This window comes from Ischnura elegans, chromosome 10, assembly GCF_921293095.1.
Source record: "Ischnura elegans chromosome 10, ioIscEleg1.1, whole genome shotgun sequence".
In the NCBI taxonomy this organism is placed as follows: Eukaryota; Metazoa; Arthropoda; class Insecta; order Odonata; family Coenagrionidae; genus Ischnura; species Ischnura elegans.
In genome coordinates, this window is record NC_060255.1 from 95,535,993 (window position 1) to 95,557,842 (window position 21,850).

At 39.4% G+C, this 21,850-nt stretch overlaps 1 protein-coding gene across 1 annotated transcript; it reads left to right on the forward strand.

The window, feature by feature from the left end:
- The first annotated feature begins 588 nt into the window (after window positions 1-588).
- On the forward strand, window positions 589-20,071 carry LOC124167324 (acid-sensing ion channel 3-like). The gene is made up of 10 exons (XM_046545304.1): window positions 589-890; window positions 1,735-1,921; window positions 3,882-4,036; window positions 5,012-5,102; window positions 6,077-6,238; window positions 9,698-9,884; window positions 11,770-11,823; window positions 15,402-15,513; window positions 16,786-16,877; window positions 19,243-20,071. Exons 1-10 carry the CDS (start codon window positions 706-708, stop codon window positions 19,533-19,535), a joined length of 1,518 nt encoding a protein of 505 aa, XP_046401260.1. The 5' UTR covers window positions 589-705; the 3' UTR covers window positions 19,536-20,071.
- Window positions 20,072-21,850: the final 1,779 nt, after the last annotated feature.

The following is a 21,850-nucleotide window of genomic DNA, read 5'->3' on the forward strand; positions in this document are numbered from 1 at the left end:
CGAAAAGGAGATAGCTGTAGCGTTCGGAGGCTCATGTTTCTTGCATATGCAGACAGTACTTTTATCCTTCTCGTAGCAAAGGAATAGTTTTCTTTTATAATTTATTCATCTTTGGGTGTGCACTTGCTAACATGCGTATACGCACGTGCCGCCACTGATCTATGCAGCTTTGTTTAGAAAAGCATTAGCCCTTAACCTGCTCCCATAATCTGTAAACGATCGCCTTAGCAGACTGCTCCCATTGTTTATTGATGATTTTCATTTATTAATATATTTTGAAATTATTTTTTTGCATAATTGTAATACATGTCCTGAAGTTCATCATTTGAAGTAAAATCAGCAGAAAATTGGTCAATTAAATATTTTTGAAATATTTTTTCCTTAAGTAAAAAGCTATAATTAATAAAATTATGCAAAAACCTAATAAAAAAAATGTTATCATTTTTTTGCGCCTGTGGGGAGCTCTATTTAAGCTTATTTGCGCAGTTAAAGGGTTAATAGAGGAATTAAATATTTAAAAAAACGTTTTCCAACTTTTACAATTTCCACTCAGTTCATTTTCCGGCTCAGGTTTTGGAAAAAGAAAAGCCAGGAAACCTCGTTTAATGGATAATACCCTGAGATCAAAACTTCCATGCCCTCTCCCTATGCTAGCTTGCGGTAATTAAAGTATTCCAAACTCGCAGGTTTTGCTGGTTGCTCTTGATGATTCTTGCTGCTGGCGGTGCTGTTTCTGTTAGCCTTAGCACATGGTCCAGGTTTGCTGACAGTCCGACAGTCATCTCGGTGGAGCGCGACCACTGGGTGTGGAGGACACCGGTGCCAGCTGCCACTATCTGCCCTCGGCCCCCACCTCCTGATCCCACGGAAATTCTGGAAGTAGCTAAGTGGTCAGTCGATCTTCACCAAGTTTGGAGGTTTACCTTTGAGTGCATACCTATGTTTGGGGGCACCATCTTGAGAAATTCTCTCTCCTAACATTATACCTGATTCAAATTGAGATCTGCAAATCATCTTGTGTCACAGGATCATTCATTTGGATCCATTAATCAAAAGATATAGATTCTAATTATGTAATTAGTTTGGTATGCATATCATTCAGTTGAAAACCATGCACTTCTAATTTATTCATGTTATAATTATCTTAAGTGTCAGTGTGTCATTAACTCTGAATTGTATTTATTTATGCCTTCATGAATTTAATATTTATTAAATACACATTGATTTTGATGAAATTGTTGTGGATTAGAGTACTTGAATGCTTTATGCATCCCCTTAACAAAGCAAGAAACAAGTAGATACTACAGAAGGGCTTAAAAAAGATTGGATGGCCTAATTTAAATATAAATAATTTATTTAAACATAATTTATTGTGCAACCTATAAGGTAATAATCGTAACAATGTAAACCATATCTTCAAAAGCTTGTAACGTATTCACAAAGATTGGCAGCCCATCACGATACCATACTTAAAGTGATCTCTACTGTTTTTGCCTGTGCCATCAGTATTCCCAACATCTCTATCTAGTTTAAGTTGGGTGGCGTCATTTGCTTCTGTCATGCCTGCCTAAGTGGGAGGAGGGGAACACACAAGGGATCTGACTCACGTTGGAATCCTCTGCAAAATCCTCATGAACTTCTCCTTACAGTAAGAAATATGTATACTGATGAAGCCTCATTATTTCTTGTCTCAAAATTTACTATCATATTAACCTGTTTCTTTTGATGCTATAGGGTGCAAAGCCGACATGACGAGAAGGAATCAGGCACTGTTCCAGCGGACAAAGAAGAGGCCTTGGTGCTTGCCTTTCTGGAGGCGTTCCGTACAGCAACCCTGGGCTCCTTGACCAACCTCAGACCATTTGCCAACAGCCAAGACTTGTTACCACCTGCCAGTGACCTCAAGGACCTCTTCATCAAGGTGAGACATTTGGTTTGACATGTGACAGGAACTGTCATTTGTCATTCTATCTCTGGACATAATTCATGTATACTCCAGTGGTTAAGGGTGGTTGTAGAAACTTAACTGTTGCAAAGAAACATTGAGATGATAATGCTTAGGATACAAACAGAATGGGAACAAAAGGAAGAATGGTTGGTAGGAAGAGATAGAGTATAGGATTTTAAGAAAGAATGAAAGGGAACAGGCCTTATTGTCGATTGAAGATGGAACTCCTTGATGGGAGGGTAGACGTCTGAAATTATTCACAAATTCAAACTTACCTTAACTGGTAGAACACTTAAATAATCTTAATATAATATTCATAGCCTAAGAAAAATGATATTTTACGTGAAATCACGAGGAAAATATTCATAAAATCCATTACAGCAACATTCCATTTATGTTACAGGCTACTGTTTTGGCTGTTATCCTATTGCTGCTGAGTCAATTTTCCAGACACCTGAATTCTTCCTCTCTTTTCAGCTTCTCAACTTCTAGTGGGAACATAGCATACCAGGGGGGACCAAAAAATAACAGGAATTACGCACTAACTTTTTTCTAAATAAATATTTTCCCACCAAATTTTTATCACCTTCAAAGTAATCCCCATTAACTGCAACAAACGTATCTGATCATTTCTTCCACTGTTCAAAACTATTTTTAAATTCACTTAAATCAATGTTCTTCAGGCCTTCGAACGATTTTTGTTTCACCTCTTCAACATTTCCAAAACATTTTCCTTTCATGAAGTCACAGGGGCAAGGTCCGGTGAATAGGGGTGAACAATTTGTGTCATGCCGTTTTTTGTCAAATACCGCTTCACAGACAGCACGGTGAGGGGTGGGGGGTGCGTTGTTGTGGTGGAAGAACCAATAACATGTGCTGCCAAAGATCCGCCCTATTCTTCCGAATGTTTTCCCTTCACCTCTGCAAAACCTCCAAGTAGAACTGCTGGTTTACCATCTTGTCTGGAGGAACAAATTCCGTGTGCACAACACCTCTGCAGTTGAAGAAGCAAATGAGCATTATCTTGATGTTCGACTTCACTTGGTGTACTTTTTTTGGGTGGGGAGAGTCGGCTGTCTTCCATTGACTTGATTGCTGCTTGGTTTGTAGGTCGTATCTATAGCACCACGATTTGGGTGCTCTTTCAGCTGAACTTGCAGCTCCAGGCAGGCCTTAAGTCGACGCTCCTTTTGGTCGTCAGTGAGAAGGTGAAGGACGTTAAGTTCATCATGGGAAAGTATATTGGCGAAACACTGGGAAACTTGTTGAACATAAAAGCCATTTCATTTTCTAACTCTGCTTGATCATTTCCTAGCCTGCAACAGTCACACTCAGGCTTAATTTAAGTTCTGAGAAGGTTACATATATTTTTTTTTTAATTTCCTGGGAAAGATTGGATAAATTTCCCTGAGAGAGGTTGATGTAGGGGTACCCCTCAGATACCCCAAAGGGTGGAAGGTCCACTGGCCCGAACAGTGGCGCAGTGAGGGGGGAGGTTTTGGGGGTTAAACCCCCCCCCCCCCCCCAGAGCTCAGAGAAATGCTTAAGTTTAATCCATTTTACTTAATTGGATTTATATTACTGATAGAATAGTGTAAGGATTAATAAAATATCCCTCAGAAAGCCGTAAAACTGACCATTTTGAACCATTTATCTTAAAATTCTGCAATTTATTAATCACCTAATCGCACTTATCGCTTATCCTGGTGGATATTCCACACCCCAAACACCCCGGTATTAGTTGCACCTAAACCCCCCCCAGCCTTAATTCCTGGCTGCGCCCCTGGGCCCGAAGGCTACCCCCCTCACCCAGGTTAGAAAAGGGTTTCTGTACAGAGCCTTGATCCTTCAAACAGAGTCAGTCTCTATGTACATGCCTTGACTTCTGCATTTTGTGCTAAACGGATTTCTTTACATGATTTCTTCCATGCAGCTGCAGCCGAAATTCAAGTTTAAGAGCAGCATCAGCGGCCTCTCCACCAGCCAAGAGGAGCCTCCTCCATGGCATGCCGTCCTGAATGAGGCTGGACTCTGTTACGTCGTCTTCTCCGGCCTTGACCAGATGCAAGCAGCCAGAGCTGCAGAGAGGTGTAACTCTAGCATCCTTAGTCAAGTGATAAAAATAGCATAAAGTGATCTAGTCAAGTCATCTAATGGGAATTTTTGTAATTAATGCTTGGAGCCACTCTAAAATGGAACCAAAATCCAATTGCTTTTGGTCTCATGACTGTAAGTAGTGTATATTTATGAAAGGTTGAGTGCCGATTGAACCCATGGTTATGTTTATACTGTTGACTTTTGCAGTGGGCTGGTGGCTCAACAATGAGCAGGCATAGTAGGTTTTCAATATCTATGTGATCCTGAACAGTATTGTACATGCGTCAAATTATAAAATTATTGCATGCAGAGTTTGTTTTCTTAATAATTGTGAGGAATGGAGCAAGATAATACCATTTAATTAAGTTTGTGCTGACCCCTTTCAGTGTTGTTTCTTGAGTTTCTCAGCTGCTTCTTACCATATCTTCTTATCATATAGTATATTGGTTGTCTTTTTATTAAATGATAAATATCACTCGCAAAAAAACTAGGAGATGTACCTAGTTATGTGCATGTCCAACCATCTAACTTATCTTTGACACTAAGTGGGCCTAGGGCAATGTGTACAAAAATCTATAACAACTTACCCTTGATTATTAAGAATGAAAGGAGAGCGCCTCAATTAAAAAAAGCAGTCTTTTCATTTCTCATTGATCAATGTTTCTATAGTATAGACGAATGTCTGTGTTTTATAACAAATTGAGATGAACATCTGTGAGTTTGAGTGATTGGGTTCATTGTAATTTTGGTTTCTTCGACGTGCCTTGTATACATGCCCTGTTCATATCAGTGCATTGTGTCTGCTGGCAGATAAAATTGTTATTATTATCAATTTGGAGGAAGGCCGAGGAGAGTGAAGTCAAATACGCCATGGTCACATGCTCTTGCTGGCTTTGTTTTTGGCCCCACATTCTCATTTTGAGTGCCCTCTCCTGATAGACTTACTCAGTGGATTATTTTTTGCAGGGACAGCAGACATCCGCTCACTGTGGCGGCTGGCAACCCACTAGACGGTGACGTGAACATCCAGCTAGTGCAAATCAGTCACGGCTACAAGGTGTGTGGTTACACTTCTGAATGTTGTCAGTTCTCTTTTTTTTCCTGTTTCTCTGCATGTTGCTTTGTCTTAACTCTTTCACTGCCACTGGGCTGATATATCAGCCCTTGCTGGTTGAGCAAAAACTCCCAGGGGCCGATTTATTGGCCTGACTCATTTGACTTTTTTTTTTTCGTGATTTTGACCTTTTCAACGGCTGCAATTTAAGCAAACCCTCATAATCTTACTGTGGCTATAAGATATACATATATCTTAAGTATTGTGAAAAAAATCTAGATAGTTTAAATAATTAAGTAGCTGAAAAATTTTAAAATCTGAAATGTTGAAAACTCCGGAAAAAGCCTGATGTGAAGTCTGATTTTAGGATATGTTGGCGAACTTGCTAAATAAGCTGATATTGTTAAAGGGTTTAAATAATAGCTGGTAGCACTTTTCCGTAATAATTTAATGCATTTCGGCTGACAGAGCCATCTTCTGGTACAAGAAGTGACAAGAAGACAGACAAGAAGGTCTTCTTGTACCAGAGGATGGCACTGTGAGCCGAAACGCATCATACGTATTAAAATATTGTGGAAAAGTGCCACCAGCTTTTATTTAGATATGTTGAACTTCCACCATGTAACGCCTGAGTCTGTTGAACTTATTGTTAAAGGGTGTTTACGTGGTGCATTTACCCACCCGAGAGATGCGTGATCATGTTCTCCATCAAAATTGCTCCGTGTAAACACCCAAAGTGTGCAAATTGTGTACAAATAGGAAATAGCTTCTGTTCGAATTGAATCTATTCGAGTATGGCTTTAAACACCAAGAAATCCCTAAATATGTGAAATAAATTTGATTCTTTGGAGTTATATATTTATAGCTTTTTATTTTTCAAATTGTAATTATTCCTTGTACCTTTTGTAGCCATAACTGAGTCCAGTTATTATTTTAGCAGCCAACTTGTATATTCGAGTTACATACCTCCATTTCAGATGTACTTCCACAGTCCATGGGACCAAGCAGATGTCTTCTCGAGACCTCTGGCATCAACCGTTGGCCACTACGTGAGTGTGGATCTCGCTGCCGCTGCCATCATCACGACTGATGAGGCACGAACTGGACTTGGGGTGGCTCAGAGAAAGTGTCGCTTCCAGGTGAGAGATGGAGGTGTAGACATTCCAGGATAGTGATTCAGACCCCTTTGGAATCTGTGGACCACTTAACTTGAATCTAATTCATTGTCTTGGGTGTAACTTCATGGAATCAACTAGGGATGAGTCAATTCCCCATTTTTTTGATTCCTATTCTAATTCTGATTATTTCAAATCGATTCCCGATTCTCGATTCTGATTCCACCGCCTCTTATTCATACTTACAGGTGGGATATCGATTTGTCAGTCATATTGCTGTCATTAGAATTTAAGAATTGTATGGAATAAATCAACAAAGACCATTAAGTGGTCCAAAAAATATATTTAAAAAAATCGCAAATTAGAATTATTGACATACATCCTCAGCTTTAAAAATAAATATACACTTTTACTGTTTCAAGGCATAAATTAACTTAACAATAAAAAGTGCACAATAACTCAGGTGTGTGGCGGCCTTTATGTCTCAAGCTTGGAGTGTATTTTAAAAATATTTATCTTCTTGGAATTGATGGAATCCAGAATCGACTTCAGGCGATCAATTCTCGATCTGGTTCCGTGCTCGAGAATCGGTGGAATCGAGAATCGACATTTGGAATCGACTCATCCCTAGAATCAACTTAACATAATGATATGTAAAATTTCTATACATAGGTAATTACACATTCATTTAATACTTTACAACCTTGGTTTTTATGTGACATGTGGCACATCTGGTGATGATGTGCCACTTTGACGTCTAGGTCATAAAGTATAAAATTTATGTGGAATTATAAAATTCTTACATTTCATCTCTCAACTTTAATATTAAATTGTGGATGGACCATCCCTAACCATACTCCCTATCAGATAAAAAAAAAGTCAAATGTGATGTAGTCCAATCTTAATTTTTCATAACATGGTAATAATAGCTTATAAATCATTTCTTATGGAAGAAAAAGAAGAATTTATCATATTAACCCCAATTCAATGTCCAATATTTCACAATTACTATTGGTGAGCAACTTGTTAATTTTTCCTGTGGACCAGTCCGAAGAGTCTCATGGACCAATTGCTGATGGAATTGCTGTTCTCGGCCAATTGATTTGAGGAAGGAGTGGTCCAAAATTAAATTCTTTTTCTGTCAATGTCAGAGACCAATCTACCTATTGAATTTTCTGTGATTCAAAACCTGACCTTTTTTATTGAGGCAGGCTATTAATTTATCATTTACCAAAGGGTACTCACAGTGAGAGGAGGTTCCATGATGCAAAGTACCTATGTTTGGGGGACCTCCTGAAAATGTATTTTGGGGGAGGATCAAAATTATATCCAATAAAATAAATTACCTCATGAAAATAGCTGTAATAATTGATGAAGAGAGGCACCTGCTATTCATATATTTCAAAAATAGTGCAATGAATCAAAATATAGCAGTGTGATTGCTTTTAAGCCACATGAAAGCACTAGTAATGGAGAAAAGGAAGGTTGATATGCAAGCCATTTGTAGGTAATTCAAAGACGCTTTCACACCAAAAGTTTAGGTTGCGGCATATTTGTCAGATTCTTGAGGAAGGAGGGCTGTAAAGCTAAGATGGTGGTCGTTCCTGTTTGCTAGTTTATAGCCATAGTACTGTAAGCAAGGCATGAACAAAGTTTCCACTCATTCTTGTTAGTGAAAAAGAAATAGTTTCTATGGTTCAATCTCTAATACAACCACAGCCACCCATGCAGGGATGGTAAATGAAAGGAAATGAAAATGTTTTGTTTCGACCCTTTGGAGGGAAACGAAAATACAAGGCCTAGGTTTAGTTTTGATCCGGCATGAAATTAAAATCAATAAGGAGCTTAGTTTCGACCTGGGATGAAACTTTACTCCCGGGGAAGAAACTAAATTAATCGAAACTCCGCTGCTCATAGCTACGATTCAATCCCAAAAGTTGAGTGGAGGGGGAAAAGAGGGAATAGTTGCCACCCATTACGTTTGATATGCTTGTAGAGAGGTTAAAATATTGAACGTAAAAATCGAATGGCCAGTTTGCGTTCTCCGTTCTCCTGTTAGTGGTAAAAATATGAGTGCCCCATGTATCTAATGGCAGTAGGCCGTACCTCTACTTCATTCAAGTATACTTCATGCTTGGTGTGTGGGTCGAAACTGATCAGTTCTAAGGTGAAGCACGTGGTCCCTCTGGTGCGAAACATTGTTTTCGTTGCGTCATTGCGTTTCGTTTCGTCCCAGAATTTTAATTTAGTTTTAACCCAAAATAGTTTTGACTCTGATTTCGTTTCGACCCTAAGTTTAGCTCCCTGGGTTTGAATCCATTTCATTTCGCTTCTAGATTTCGCTCCCGGGAACAAAGCTATTGAAATTTTACTGGTTTTGACTTTCATTTAGTTTCTATTGCCATCCCTGCACCCATGTATGTGCATGCGTTAGTCTGGTGATATAAAATAAATGCAACATGAAGTATGATGCAAGCCCAGAACTAGGGGAGGGCAGAAAAGTACCCTGGATGGTAGATTTCAGGGGGCGGCAAAATTTAAAAATTTTGTTTTAAAAAGTTATTTAATTTTTTTTATTAAATTTTATAGCAATAATTATTAATTTATAAATAATTAAACAATAATATTAATAAAACTTCTTAAAAGCAAACATACAGTGTGTAATTTTAATTACTGCATGTAAAAAAATAGCTTATGGGTATATTATATTTTAGTGGTGGGAGGGAGAGGGCAGGAGCAAGGGGTGATCTAGGCAGGGGGGGGGCAAACTGATATTTGCCCCCCCCCGCAGACAAAACTCCTAGTTCTGGCCCTGGTATAATGTATGTATGCTGATTTAAACTAAATACCTATCAAAAAAACTGAGAGGTGGCTAGATTCTGTTCATTTTATCCTTGTAGAGTTGCTGGTGTGTTTAAAGCAAGTGGGGGTGGGGGTAGGGAAAATTTCTCCAAACGTTACTTTCCCTTGGCCAATCAGCAGACAGCAGGCATGGCCTAGTGCTTTGGAAATTCAGTCACTCTCAAACCTCCGTCGAGTTAAACTTGTAAATCTTCTCGTGGAGCAGTGTTGACAAACCTCACGCAATCTCCTTGTATGTCTTTAAGAATGCCTTTTACCTACGGTGCTTCATTCAGCCTGGTAGCTGACAGTGTCATGGGCTTCTGTTAAGGGATTATCCACAATATCTTCCAAATGAGGAGGTATATTGTCTCGGAACTGGGGCCAAAATACCTGTGGCCACCTTTGACTCACATGTTTTCAGTGACAAACTAGGGAGGCTATATACATTTTGCACCGTTAAGTTTGCTCCTGCTCTCAGTGTTGGTATTACCTCTCCCCCATTAGCGAAGCCCACAAAAGCCTCTCCACAAACATAAGTGATTGATCATAAAATGAAAGATTATGTGGGAGCTTGCTATCTAGTCAGATGGACTAACTTGTCCTCTGTTGGTACTCAACTGATTTTACCTTTGCTTGCAGGATGAGCCAGGGAGCGAGAGTAGCAGTCCTTTGCCTCACGGAGAACTTCACTACTCCTTTAACTCATGTCGCTCACAATGCCGTGCTTCTTTGGCCCGCAAACTGTGTGGCTGCCATGCTGAGCACCTGTTTGGTGGGCGACTGCAACCAGTGACAGCTTCATCTGACAGCAGCCGTAAATATGCAGGTAAGGACCAGGACAGGAAATGCTGATAATGCTAAACAGGCACTTATGTAAAATACTATGTAATTCTTTCCGGGTAAGTTATTGGCGAGCAGCCTTCTCAGGATTTTGATTGGTTTGAATCGTTGGTATCACCAATGTTTCAATGGACGACTCCTTCAACGTCATTGTTTGCATCGCAGTGGTCGCAAATTTATTCATTCACCTTGATGATGATGGATGAATTTTTCATTAAAATGCTGGTGATAACACTCATTACCATCCTATACTATTATGTTTTGGGGTAACTCCCCTCCTGCAGCTAAGGCCTTCTCCCTACAGAAACAGGCCATTAAGGCCATCTGTAAGATTGCAATCCGAACAAGTGGTCGGCCACAGTTTGTCTCCCTCAGGATCCTCACACTTCCATGTGTTTATATTCTTACATGCACCACGTTTGTGAAGTGTTATCCTCATTACTTTCAAGTTAACTCTGACTTTCATAGTCATGACACTCGCTCTAAAAATGACATCCATAGTAATCTATATTCATTTAGCCTATGCCTGAAAGTCCCCTATTACTCTATTGCTGCAATTATTTACAATAAGCTACCATCTGGTTTAAAATCCCTTACCTCACCAATGGTTTTTAAAAATAGATTGAAAATCATGCTGTATAGCAAATGTTATTATAGTGAGTTCAGGAATTTTTTAACGACATTCTGTAATCTGTGTTTTACTGCAATTCTTTTATGTCTCCCCCAATGTAACCTGTATTTTTGGCGAAACCCACAGAAAATTGTATCCCTACGGTGTTAATAAATATTATTATTATTATAACATATATAACCCTAGGAGACTTCACACAATATAGGGCACTTTAGTTTTTTGTATTTTATCTTTTTTTTTAATCTCCCCCTCCCAGAAAACAGCACAATGAGACAAAAGATAACAATGGATGAACGCGAAAGCTATGCCATGGATAGAGGTAACCTTCCCAAACAGAACTCGAACCCATGACCTTATGGCTGGCAAGGATTTTACTCCTCCATCATCAATGCTGGCAAGTTTTGCAGATTTTCATTGGCTAGCCTTTGATCAGACATGCTATATATGTGTCATTATGAAGGCAATGATATGCATATATCCATGAAAGCTGACCATGAATGCATTTGTATGATTAGGGTCTCAAAGATACAGAGTGCGAAACGGATATGTGGGGCCAGTGGATTTGTAATAATATTGAAGAGGGTGCCATGCAGGGGCGGATCCAGGATTTTTTTCTGGGGGGGGTACAAGCAAGGCCGTGTCCAGGATTTTGTTTTGGGGGGGGGGACACAAGGATACTTCGTAATACAAAACGAACGCAATGATAATGGGAATTAATTAAAATCTTCCATATTTTTTAAGGTTCTGGGGGGGGGCACGTGCCCCCGTCTCCCCCCCCTCCCTAGATCCACCTATGGTGCCATGAAAATTTGTTCTGGTACACAGAATATTTGAATAAACACAGGGCCATAAGGAAAAATAATTCAATTTATGCTCTACTTTGCGTTTTAAAATAGATATGTATATGTAATGCATAACTTTTACATAAACACCTTCATGGATTGCATACTTTTTGAATGCCATAGTCTCTGATTTTTACTCTTGCTATTTATATGTTTACCCGGTTTGTCCCGGTTACTAAAGAAAAATTATCATAGATTATTAAGATTATTTTCTGCACGTTAAATTTGACCACATCAGATAATAATTCAGTATAGAATTAATAGTGTATGCACATGGCCACTCCCATTGTACATATAGAAAATGCCTAAGTTATAATACAATAATACAATGCTAAATCCCTATTTCATGCTTTCTTGGCGTTTGAATAATGTAATTTTGTATTTATTTTCTCTTGTAGGCGATGCCACCCCTTGTGACATTGCTGGCCTTATCTGCCTATCACAGCATGAGGGTGAGTGATTCTCTAAATAAACTTAGAAGCTGCTGGGTTTCTGTGGAAGGTTTTCATGCCATTGCACTGAAACACGTACCTGTGTTTTGGGTTTCATCCTTGTTCTGCTCATGGTGGTGGAACGTTACTCCTATTATGCTGCCAGCACCCTCAGACCAAGCTGTAGTGGGTATGCCTTTGAATCCTCATTGGAATCTGTTGAGCAGTCCCCAAATTACCCGAGATCTACTAATGCTGGCAGATTCAAAGGCATCTCTACATAAGCTTAGATTGAGGATGCCTACAGCATAATAGGATAAACATCACCACCATATGCAGAATGTGGATGAAAACCCAAATAAACAACCCAAAGATTTGAAACTATGCACTTGGGAAAGCGCTTTACCCACAAGGCTTCCACTCTCTCACCGATAAGAAAAAAATGGACAATATATAAAAAGTATCCATTTATGCAATTATCCACATCTTCAGAAGTTATTAAACATTAGTGGCCATCATGATTGAAAGAGACTGTATCAAATTCCTATTTTAAAAGCCATGATAGAATGACATGTTTCAATTGCAAGTGTGCTAGGATGCACTATGATCAAGGTGGTAGATAAGGGTGGGGTGAGTGGAGGAATTTTCGAGGACTCCATTCTAGAGGAAAATTCCTAACCCTGGAGGTTCTAAGTGTGGAAATGTCAGCTAAATTGTTAGCTAGGCAAAGGGTGGGAAGGTGGGAGCCTTGAGCCAATGGGTAAAGACCTGAGAGAAAAAGTCATAAATTTTGATGATTTTCTGTGACTCTTGGAGACTGTGACTATCTTCTTCTTCTTCTGCTTCCACCGTATTGTTTGCTGTCTGATGCAGTGGCGCCGACTCCATGGGGCCAAAGGGGGCCCGAGCCCCCTCAAAAATTTGTTATGGGTGCAGGAAAAAAATGTTTCAGGTTTGTCGATTTTCCCCGGAGTGCCCAGATATCGAGATTCAAGTTATCAGGGTTCTAATTTTGATCATATGGCTCTTCTAAAATGCTTAAAATACTTAAAACTCACTACTTATAAAATTTCCCGGGGCAAGATCCCCGATTTGGCCCCCCCAATATTTTTTGTAAGTCGGCATCCCTGGTCTGATGAAACCAGTTTCATTGGCAGTTCCACCTATATCATATGAGAGCTAGTAGCTGTCCTCTCTATTGAAGTGTTTCAGCAAGATCCATAGCCTTTTGGATTAACCTTTGGAAGTAACTCCTTTCCTTGCCAATCACTCTGGAGTTATTGTCACCAGACAACAAGCAACAGGGTGGGAAACATGATTGCATCAATCATTCACTGCACAAGCTACTGATAAGTGTAATGGGTGGATTGCCTCTTCCATTAGCCTCTCTGGTGGAAGTTCCACCACGAATATCCACCGAGTTGCACCAAGGAAGGAATGGCTCCACCCGTGGGCATAGATAGGGTCATATTAACATCCTATTTTTGGGGGAGGGGCAGTTTATCATCAGGGGCATGAAACACCTCTCAGCGAAAAAGAATCGAGGTATGATATGCATAGACAAGTGGAATTTAGATATTCATCATTCATTTTGTCACATTCTTTTTAAGCTGATGAGCTAAAAAATTTAATTTGAGAGTCACCTAAAATTTGCCATTTTTTCAATGTTTCCAAAAACTGCAGTGGATGATATCGCCTCCCCACACCTAACCCTTAATCCGCCACTGGGCATAGACAGTATTTAAACTGTGCCCATGCAGGGGGGATCAGGGGCAGGGGTGCAGCTAGGAATTAAGGTTGGAGGGGGTTTGGGTGCAACTAATACTGGGGTGTGTGAGGGTATGGAATATCCACCAGGATAAGCGGCGGGTGCGAGATTAATAAATTGCAGAATTTTAAGATAAATGGTTCAAAATGGTGAGTTTTACGGCTTTCCGAGGGATATTTTAATTATCCTTGCACTATTCTATTAGTAACAGGGGTGCAGCCAGGAATTAAGGCTGGGGGGGGGTGTTTTAGATGCACTAATACCGGTGTGTGTGGTGGTGTGAATACCTACCAGGATAAGCGATAGGTGCGAGATTTTTAAATTGTGGAATTTTAAGATGAAGTGTTCAAAATGGTGAGTTTTACGGCTTTGCGAGGGATATTTTAACTATCCTTACACTATTCTATTAGTAATATTAATCCTATTAAGTAAAATGGATTAAACTTAAAAATTTCTCTGAGCTCTGGGAGGGGTTTCATCCCTCAAAACCCTCCCCTCACTGCGCCACTGATCAGTGGTGTCATGGCAAAATTAGTACTGCTGGAACGCACTTTTCTTAACTTTTTTTACAAGTAAGTGTTATTTGACTATTTTGTCTTTTCTTACCCAGTGCCGGAACGGCGTTACGGCACCATGACACCACTTGGGGGGGGGGGGGGGTATGGAACCATATGACTGGCCCTGTCTAGCAGATTGTGACTGCAATATATTAGCATAAGAGGCAGCTGACATGTACCTTTCCACTTATCCGACTCACTTAGCATCTTTTCACTCCCAATGTCCGCCACCTCTTGCCGGCCACTGCGATTGCTTATATGCTCAAGTGATGTGAAAAGTTCTTTGGAACGAAGCTTAAGAGGGCACGCTGACCAATGGGATGTAAGTGATGCTTCCTGCTAGGGAGAGGGCGAAAGGCAATGGGGCAGTTGGCTTCTACCTTCTTGTATGGTTATGTGAATATGTGCAGTGGAATGAAGGAGTTTGATAAAGGGGGATTTGGTTGGTGTGGCTAGAGTGTTGGCTTCCCACCCCATGGGCTCGGGTTCAAATTCCGGCAGTGGCAGAGAATTTTCAGAGACTCCCCGATCCCTGCTTGAATGATGTGTGGAGGATATTTCAAGCGTATACACTCCGTCCGTCGGATGGGACATTAAGCCATGGTGCCCTTGGGGCCTTTTGTTAAGAGCAAGCTAATGCTGATGCTAGGTTTCTCTCCATCCTTCATTACCTACCCATCCCTTGTGGCACAAATGACTTACAGTAAACTGTCGGTCGCCTCCTACAAATACCATACCATACCAATATGTAAAAGAAATCAGTGTTTCCTTCCGATGTTCCCTCCCCACACTAAAGTTGCATAATTTACATCAGCTATGATAGTTTCGGGGGGAGGCAGCTACCCTATCCTGCCATCCCATTAGCTATTCTTATGTTTCCATAAAACATCACTCAAAACAGGTCTTTAAGTCCTCTGGTGGCTAGTGGCGCAGCGAGGGGGAGGTTTTGGGGGTTAAAACCCCCCCCCCCAGAGCTCGGAGAAATTTTTAAGTTTAATCCATTTTACTTAATTGGATTGATATTAATAATAGAATAGTTTAAGGATAATTAAATATCCCTCAGAAAGCCGTAAAACTCAACATTTTGAACCGTTTTTCATTAAATTCCGCAATTTATTAATCTCGCACCTACCGCTTATTCTGATGGGTATTCCATATGCCCACACACCCGATATTAGTTGCACCTAAACCCCCCCCAGCCTTAATTCCTAGCTGCGCCCCTGCTGGTGGCCATCTCACCAATGTCAGCTCCTTTTGTTTCCTTTCCACTACAGATCTTCTGATTAAACTTCCAGCATCCCATCACAGTCTAGAGAATTCCTGCGAGTGCCTTTCCCCTTGTGAGGACGTCACCTACGTGGCAGCGAGGACGGAAATCATCCAATGGTGTGTGATTCAATGATCTTGCCATTGTTATTTTAATAGAGATGCATTTAAAAGAACCAAAGAGTCAATATGAGTGGATCACTGATAGGAACTGGTTGTAAAGTGAACAGTTTTCCAAAACTGCCCATTCCCATGATATGTACCGTAAATATATCTGCACAGCACTTGTATGGCTTATACTTGGGCCTGCAGGCTATGATATCTAAGATATGATCATGATTTGCATACATATTCATAGTTTTACTTCTATTCAATGTTAATTTAAACATTAGGTTGAACAAAATCGTTTTTGATAAGTGATATTTTTTCTGTAAAATTGCTTCTCCAAAGCCACATTTTGAAATTAATTTATTTTAAAAAGTGCTATTCCATTTGTATAATGTATATTGATATGTATTAACAATCAATTGAGTGAAAATGTATTTGTCTGAGCATTACTTATAGTCTTTGGTGGGGTATTGAGGGACTTGAGTATTCTTCTGCAGCACAACACTGCCAAACACTTGGCTTTTCTATTACTTAAAATATTTTTGGCTATTCAATAACAAAATTGAATTATGAAATATGTACCTAAGGGGAGTTGTGTTCTACCTAGTTTGGGCATTATTGTTCTTCTTGATTGTCTCGATTTAAAAAAAATCATATGTCCACCAATTTCAATGTCATCTACAAAGTAAGAGTGGTTTTTAACTGGAATAAATTTATTAATATCACCTCCTATACCCCCCCTTCCCCTCTTATATTTTATGTTATATTAATCCTTTATAAAATGGGGGGGGGGGGGGGTGGACAGTGTATTCATCCCTTAAAAACTTTTCTATTAGCTACCATATCATATGCAATAAAAAGCAAAGAAAAATGGTCATTTTAACGTTTTTTAAAGTTTTTTTTTTCAATTTTCACCCCCTAAATCTTTTCAACCCCAGTCAAGTTTGTCTCTCTCCGTGACCCTTATAGCCTTAAAACGTCAGCTTTTTCAATCAGAAGCAGATAACAGTGGTATAAGTCACTTGAAAAGCAATAAATTTAGATACGGGGTTGTTTTCCCTAATTTAGGGGTTGCTCGTAAAAATGGAGGGTGATAGAAAAAAAAAAACGGAGGTCATTTTCGGATTCAGCGACCCTAAATTAGCCAGAAACACCCTAAATTGTAGCCGGGCATTTTTTGAACTTTTTTTTTGCAGAACAGGGTAATAGCTGCTCCCATCCTCATTTCCAAATTCTAATCTAATTCTTTGCTTTTATTTCCTGGTTGCTTTACTATCTGGAAAGGCCCCTGGGCAACACTGTCAGGTGGGGCATCTCCAAGTACCCTAGGACTCGGCACAAGAGAGACGTGCTCTTTGGATTTTCAGACTTGTTGGGTAAGTAGGAAGTTGTCGATTTAAATGCATTGGATTTTGATAGCTTTGGATTTTGATAATACATAATATCTTACTGGGTAAAAACTTTGTAATACAGGGTTTCCCATTTATCTTGACCATCTGAAATAACTTTTTGTCCAGATGCAAATTCAAAAATGTGTCAAGCAAATGTTCATTAGCCGTCAGGGGGACATTAATCAGCATGATTGCCTTCCTGGTAGCTTTGTTATTTGCAAAGATATGAACAGCGGTATGTCTTTTTTAAATGGCACCCTATATTTTTTATTCGGCAATTCATTACCTCTCCTACAACTCCTCTTGTTCATATCTTTGTAAATAACAAAGCTACAAGGAAGGAAATCATACTGGTTAATGTTATGCTAATATATGTATCATGCTAATTAACGGCTAATGAACATTTGCTTGACACATTTTTGAATTTGCATCTGGACAAAAAGTTATTTCAGGTGGTCAAGATAAATGGGACACCCTGTGTAATTAGTTATGCTGATTATAAATTTGGTGTTATTTTAAAAATATGTACTATTTCCTCAGGCTGCTGTACTCTTAAAAAAGATGATAAGTTAATATTTCTCTGTTCTGTTTCGTCATATCACTGACAGCGACATGAATAGTAGTGACAACTCTGCTAGGATTCCATTATAGCTCCTTTATCTCTCCATTATAACTTGCTATCTATGACTATAGTTGCATAAAAACAAAAGAGGAACAGTAAAAAATGAAACAGTTAACTGCCTAACTACTCCCAGTACAAACAAAGCATTCAAAAAATGAATATAATACTATTTCTTCTTAGATGCCTTCCTATCTGTAAAATAAGACTATTTTGTTTCATACCATTCAAGCATGAAATCAGACATGCTAATTCATAGTCTCTAAATACTAACATGATAGTGAAAGAGGGGCTTTCTGAACATTTGCTGTCATTTTGTGGAACCTATAACCCTGCACATTCACAAAATCAGTCTATGTCAAAACCTTCCAAAACCATGCTAAAAGAATGTCATGAAATATTATTTCAATGATTAGAAATAGAAAAAAAAACTTCTTCAACATGAAATATTTTTTCCTGTTGAAGAAGTTTTTTTTTCTATTTCTAATCATTTAAATTTTCCTTATGGTGCGATTAATTTGAACATTTAGTTTTTCTATCTGGAAACTGATGGAACTGATCTTTATTTTTTTGCCTATTCCGTTGGTATTGTATTCCTGCAGGACTGCAGTCCTACAATAGTGGGTCCACATGTGTCCTTCCGTAGATTGACTAAACTAATATCTAGTCCCTTCTTCATCATGCAATCCAACTAATTAATATCTTACCGGTGGACATGGATCTGAATTGCTCCCTCTCCTGTAGCATATAATAATTCAGGCCATTCCTCTTTCAGTCATATACCACATCCCCAAACACAATAAGTTAGCTGCATATATTTTATGTATTTGACTACAAAAATATTCACTAAAAATTCTTTCTGTCGGGGGAAGGAAGAAAAGAGGAAATGAGGTTGAGACCGCTCCTTGATAACTGCATCCCTGCCCTTTCAAAAATTTTTCTTTGTAGTGAAGTCTATTCGAGTTCTCCACCAGGTAATCTCCTCCATGGCTGCCGATGTTTTGGGGTACGAGTCGTACTCTATCTTCAGGGCTGAGTGTCATTTCTCGGAAGTTGTTCGCCTTTTATAGCGTGCCGGGATATCAGGTTCCCTCTGATTGGCCCTTGGTACATATTAGCCAATCGGATTTTATTCAATTCAGGTTTCCATACGTTACTAAGGGAGTAACCGCCATCTCTGTTGAAGTTTTTGTCCGTTAGCCGGATCTCTATGGCCTCCTTCGTAATTCTTTCCCAATAATTCTTCATTGTGGAAGGACACATGTGGACCCACTATCGTAGGACTGCAGTCCTGCAGGAATACGATACCAACGGATTAGACAAAAAAATAAAGATCAGTTCCATAATACGAAGGAGGCCATAGAGATCCGGCTAACGGACAAAAACTTCAATGGAGATGGCGGTTACTCCCTTAGTAACGTATGGAAACCCGTATTGAATAAAATCCGATTGGCTAATACCAAGGGCCAATCAGAGGGAACCTGACATCCCGGCACGCTATATGAGGCGAACACCTTCCGAGACATGACACTCAGCCCTGAAGATGGAGTACGACTCGTACCCCGAAACGTTGGCAGCCATGGAGGAGATAACCCGGTGGAGAACTCGAATAGCCTTCACTACCAGCATACGCCGGGAAAGCATCCGATCTTTTTTCAATTTTTCTTTGTCTTCATACCATCCAATCTCACTTCTTACTCAACATGCTGGTATGGATGTCTCCTTCTGCAGGTTCAATGGGTGGTGCTGCTGGCCTCTTCCTTGGCTGCAGCCTGCTCAGTGCTGTGGAGTTGGTGTACTTTGTGACCCTGAGGGCTTTCTGGGCGCTTAGGGAGAGGCACTCGCGACGTCGGAGGACTGTCCATTTTGCTAAAGAGGCTCTTGATAGAAGTGCAACACCTTCAAGTCAACAGAAGGCCAAAAAAAAATCTGGAAGCTTCACACATTCCCACTCTACCATAGACTCTTGCAGCACTACTTTCAATAGTGTAAGACGGAGTAATCTGAGGATGGGATGGTTCTAATCTTTTGTCTGTTCTTATTCCAGTTTGGTTCTTACGATTGGTTTCCGTTCAGGCTCTTTATGAAGCCATTTTTTTTCATTGAATGATTTTCAAAGTTACCAATAATTTTTTTGTTATTGTGAAAACTGCCAGGAATAATGTATCAAGTTATCTCTTAAGTTATTGGATCCATAAAATAACAACAGTTATACATACCTAGTATGTTAGCAAAATCATGCTCAAGAAAAGTTTTAAAACTAGGTTTTGTCATAATTTTTTCGGTTTGGATTCAATTTAGATTTGAGTTTAAGGCTTACCAAGAGAGAACCAAGAATCGAACTTATCCACTCATACAATGTTTCAATATCCCACAAGCGATAAACTCTGCATTTTTTTATTTTGTAGCATGCCTAGTCATCATACCATCACGTAGTAATACCAGAACATATCCAGTGTAATCTGGTCACCTTTTTAGGTGTAAAAGCTCATTACTGCATACATTTTGGTGAGTATAGCTTATCACAAATTTATTTAATATATAAAGTTTGTCATCCTTAGTGGCATACTTCTTTCAACACATGTGAAATGCATGGTGGTAGGTTACTCAGAGCCTGTTTGTTAGTTAAGTTTATTACTCATCAGCCAGCAAAAAGAAAACTTAAAATAGTGTGTCACAGATTGCACGTTGCAGCAGAATCATTTCTAATGTCAGATTGTCATTCATATCTTTTTAACCCTATGTTAATTCATAACTCGTTCTACTACAAAATCTTTCACTCACTCCGTTTGAGAACTGAAAATTGGTTTCCCCAAAGTCACACCAAATGGCATCCCTAATTATCCGTCCCTAGTTCACTGTTGTTTTCCTCTTACCACTTACACTAAACCTAGACCAATAATTAGATACAACATATGTATGTACTTGTATGGACCTGAAAAGTTGCATCATTAGGCCAGATTTACCAATTGCGAGCATTGCGGTAGTCACAATTCACTGGGACATGAGTGTGGCCCCGGATGAAAATCTTTTTAAAAATTTTAAGGAAAAATGTAGTACCTAAAAAGTATGGTGTGGTTGGTGTGATAACATATATCATAAAAGTCTCAGTTATCCTCTTGGTTGCCTAACTTTGATGCTTTTGTAATGGAGCACTATAAAGGACAATGATTCTGCATGTAGAAGCACCTTAGGAACACTTTTACCTATCTGTGCGGAGCTCTCTGGAAAAGTAGGTGTACCAATTGACCATCCTTGGGACCAAACAATCTTCATAGGAAGAAAGATCTGAGGTTTTCGCGGCGTATGATGTTGTTGAAGTTATTTCGGGTTTCCCACCGGATAAGGTTCTCCATCTCTGCCGACGTTTTGATGGACGACACGACCATCTATATATATCCATCCATCCATCCCGGTATATGACCAAAAAAAATTACCTTACAAATCATTCATTTTTGTTTAATTAAATGATTCTTGTGTACTTCTATGCAATAAAATCCTTTACATGAATTTTTAGCACTTATATTAATTATGATAAAATAATTTTTTATAGTTTTAGTGAATTGTATTCCTCAATGTCCATTATATTACTGCTAAAATATTGGTTGAAAATTGTAAGGGTTCAGCATTAAAAAATTGGTATGTTTCATGTTTTAACATTTTTATTCACTCGTAGAGTATTTGTTCATAAAAAATTGCTAACACTAATAGATTGCCACAAATTTATTTTTCCAGTTATGGAAAATGAGTCAAAGGGTCAGGTAGAGGCCCCGAAAAGTGGGGATAATCCCTCATTAATCTACGTCATGAAGGGAAGCGGCATGCCTGAGTTTATTGCTTGGGATACCATCACTCTCTATCTTCTCCATCAACCATACCTAACTTTTGTTCTTTTTCTTAACCTTTTCGCGCCGAGCTCCTTCACGGGAAGTTGCTTTTGGCTCTACGAAGGGTTTGAGAAATTCTTTTTCGCCCCGTACGGCGTTTTTTCTTGGCTTGGGACTGTGCAGGTAGTCGCTTCCTCCCCTTAATGACCTTTCCTAGCAGGGTCCCGGACCCTTTCCTCTGCAACTGGGCAAATATAATCCTCGACCCTTTTCCCCGAAGGCAGCCCATCCCAGCGTACTTTTGCGGTCAGTTTATTGTTGCCAGTGCAATTTTAATTTTTTTAAATTGTTACTGTTGCATTAAATGTCAGTTCATCAATGTATTCCTTTCATTTTGCAATGCCTGTACAACTTTTAAACGAAGTTCTACGGTTATTTTTAGGGTTTTCAGCAAAACGGCACTATATCATAGCCAAATGAGCTTTTCCGAGAAGAGTGAGGTTATCATCTTC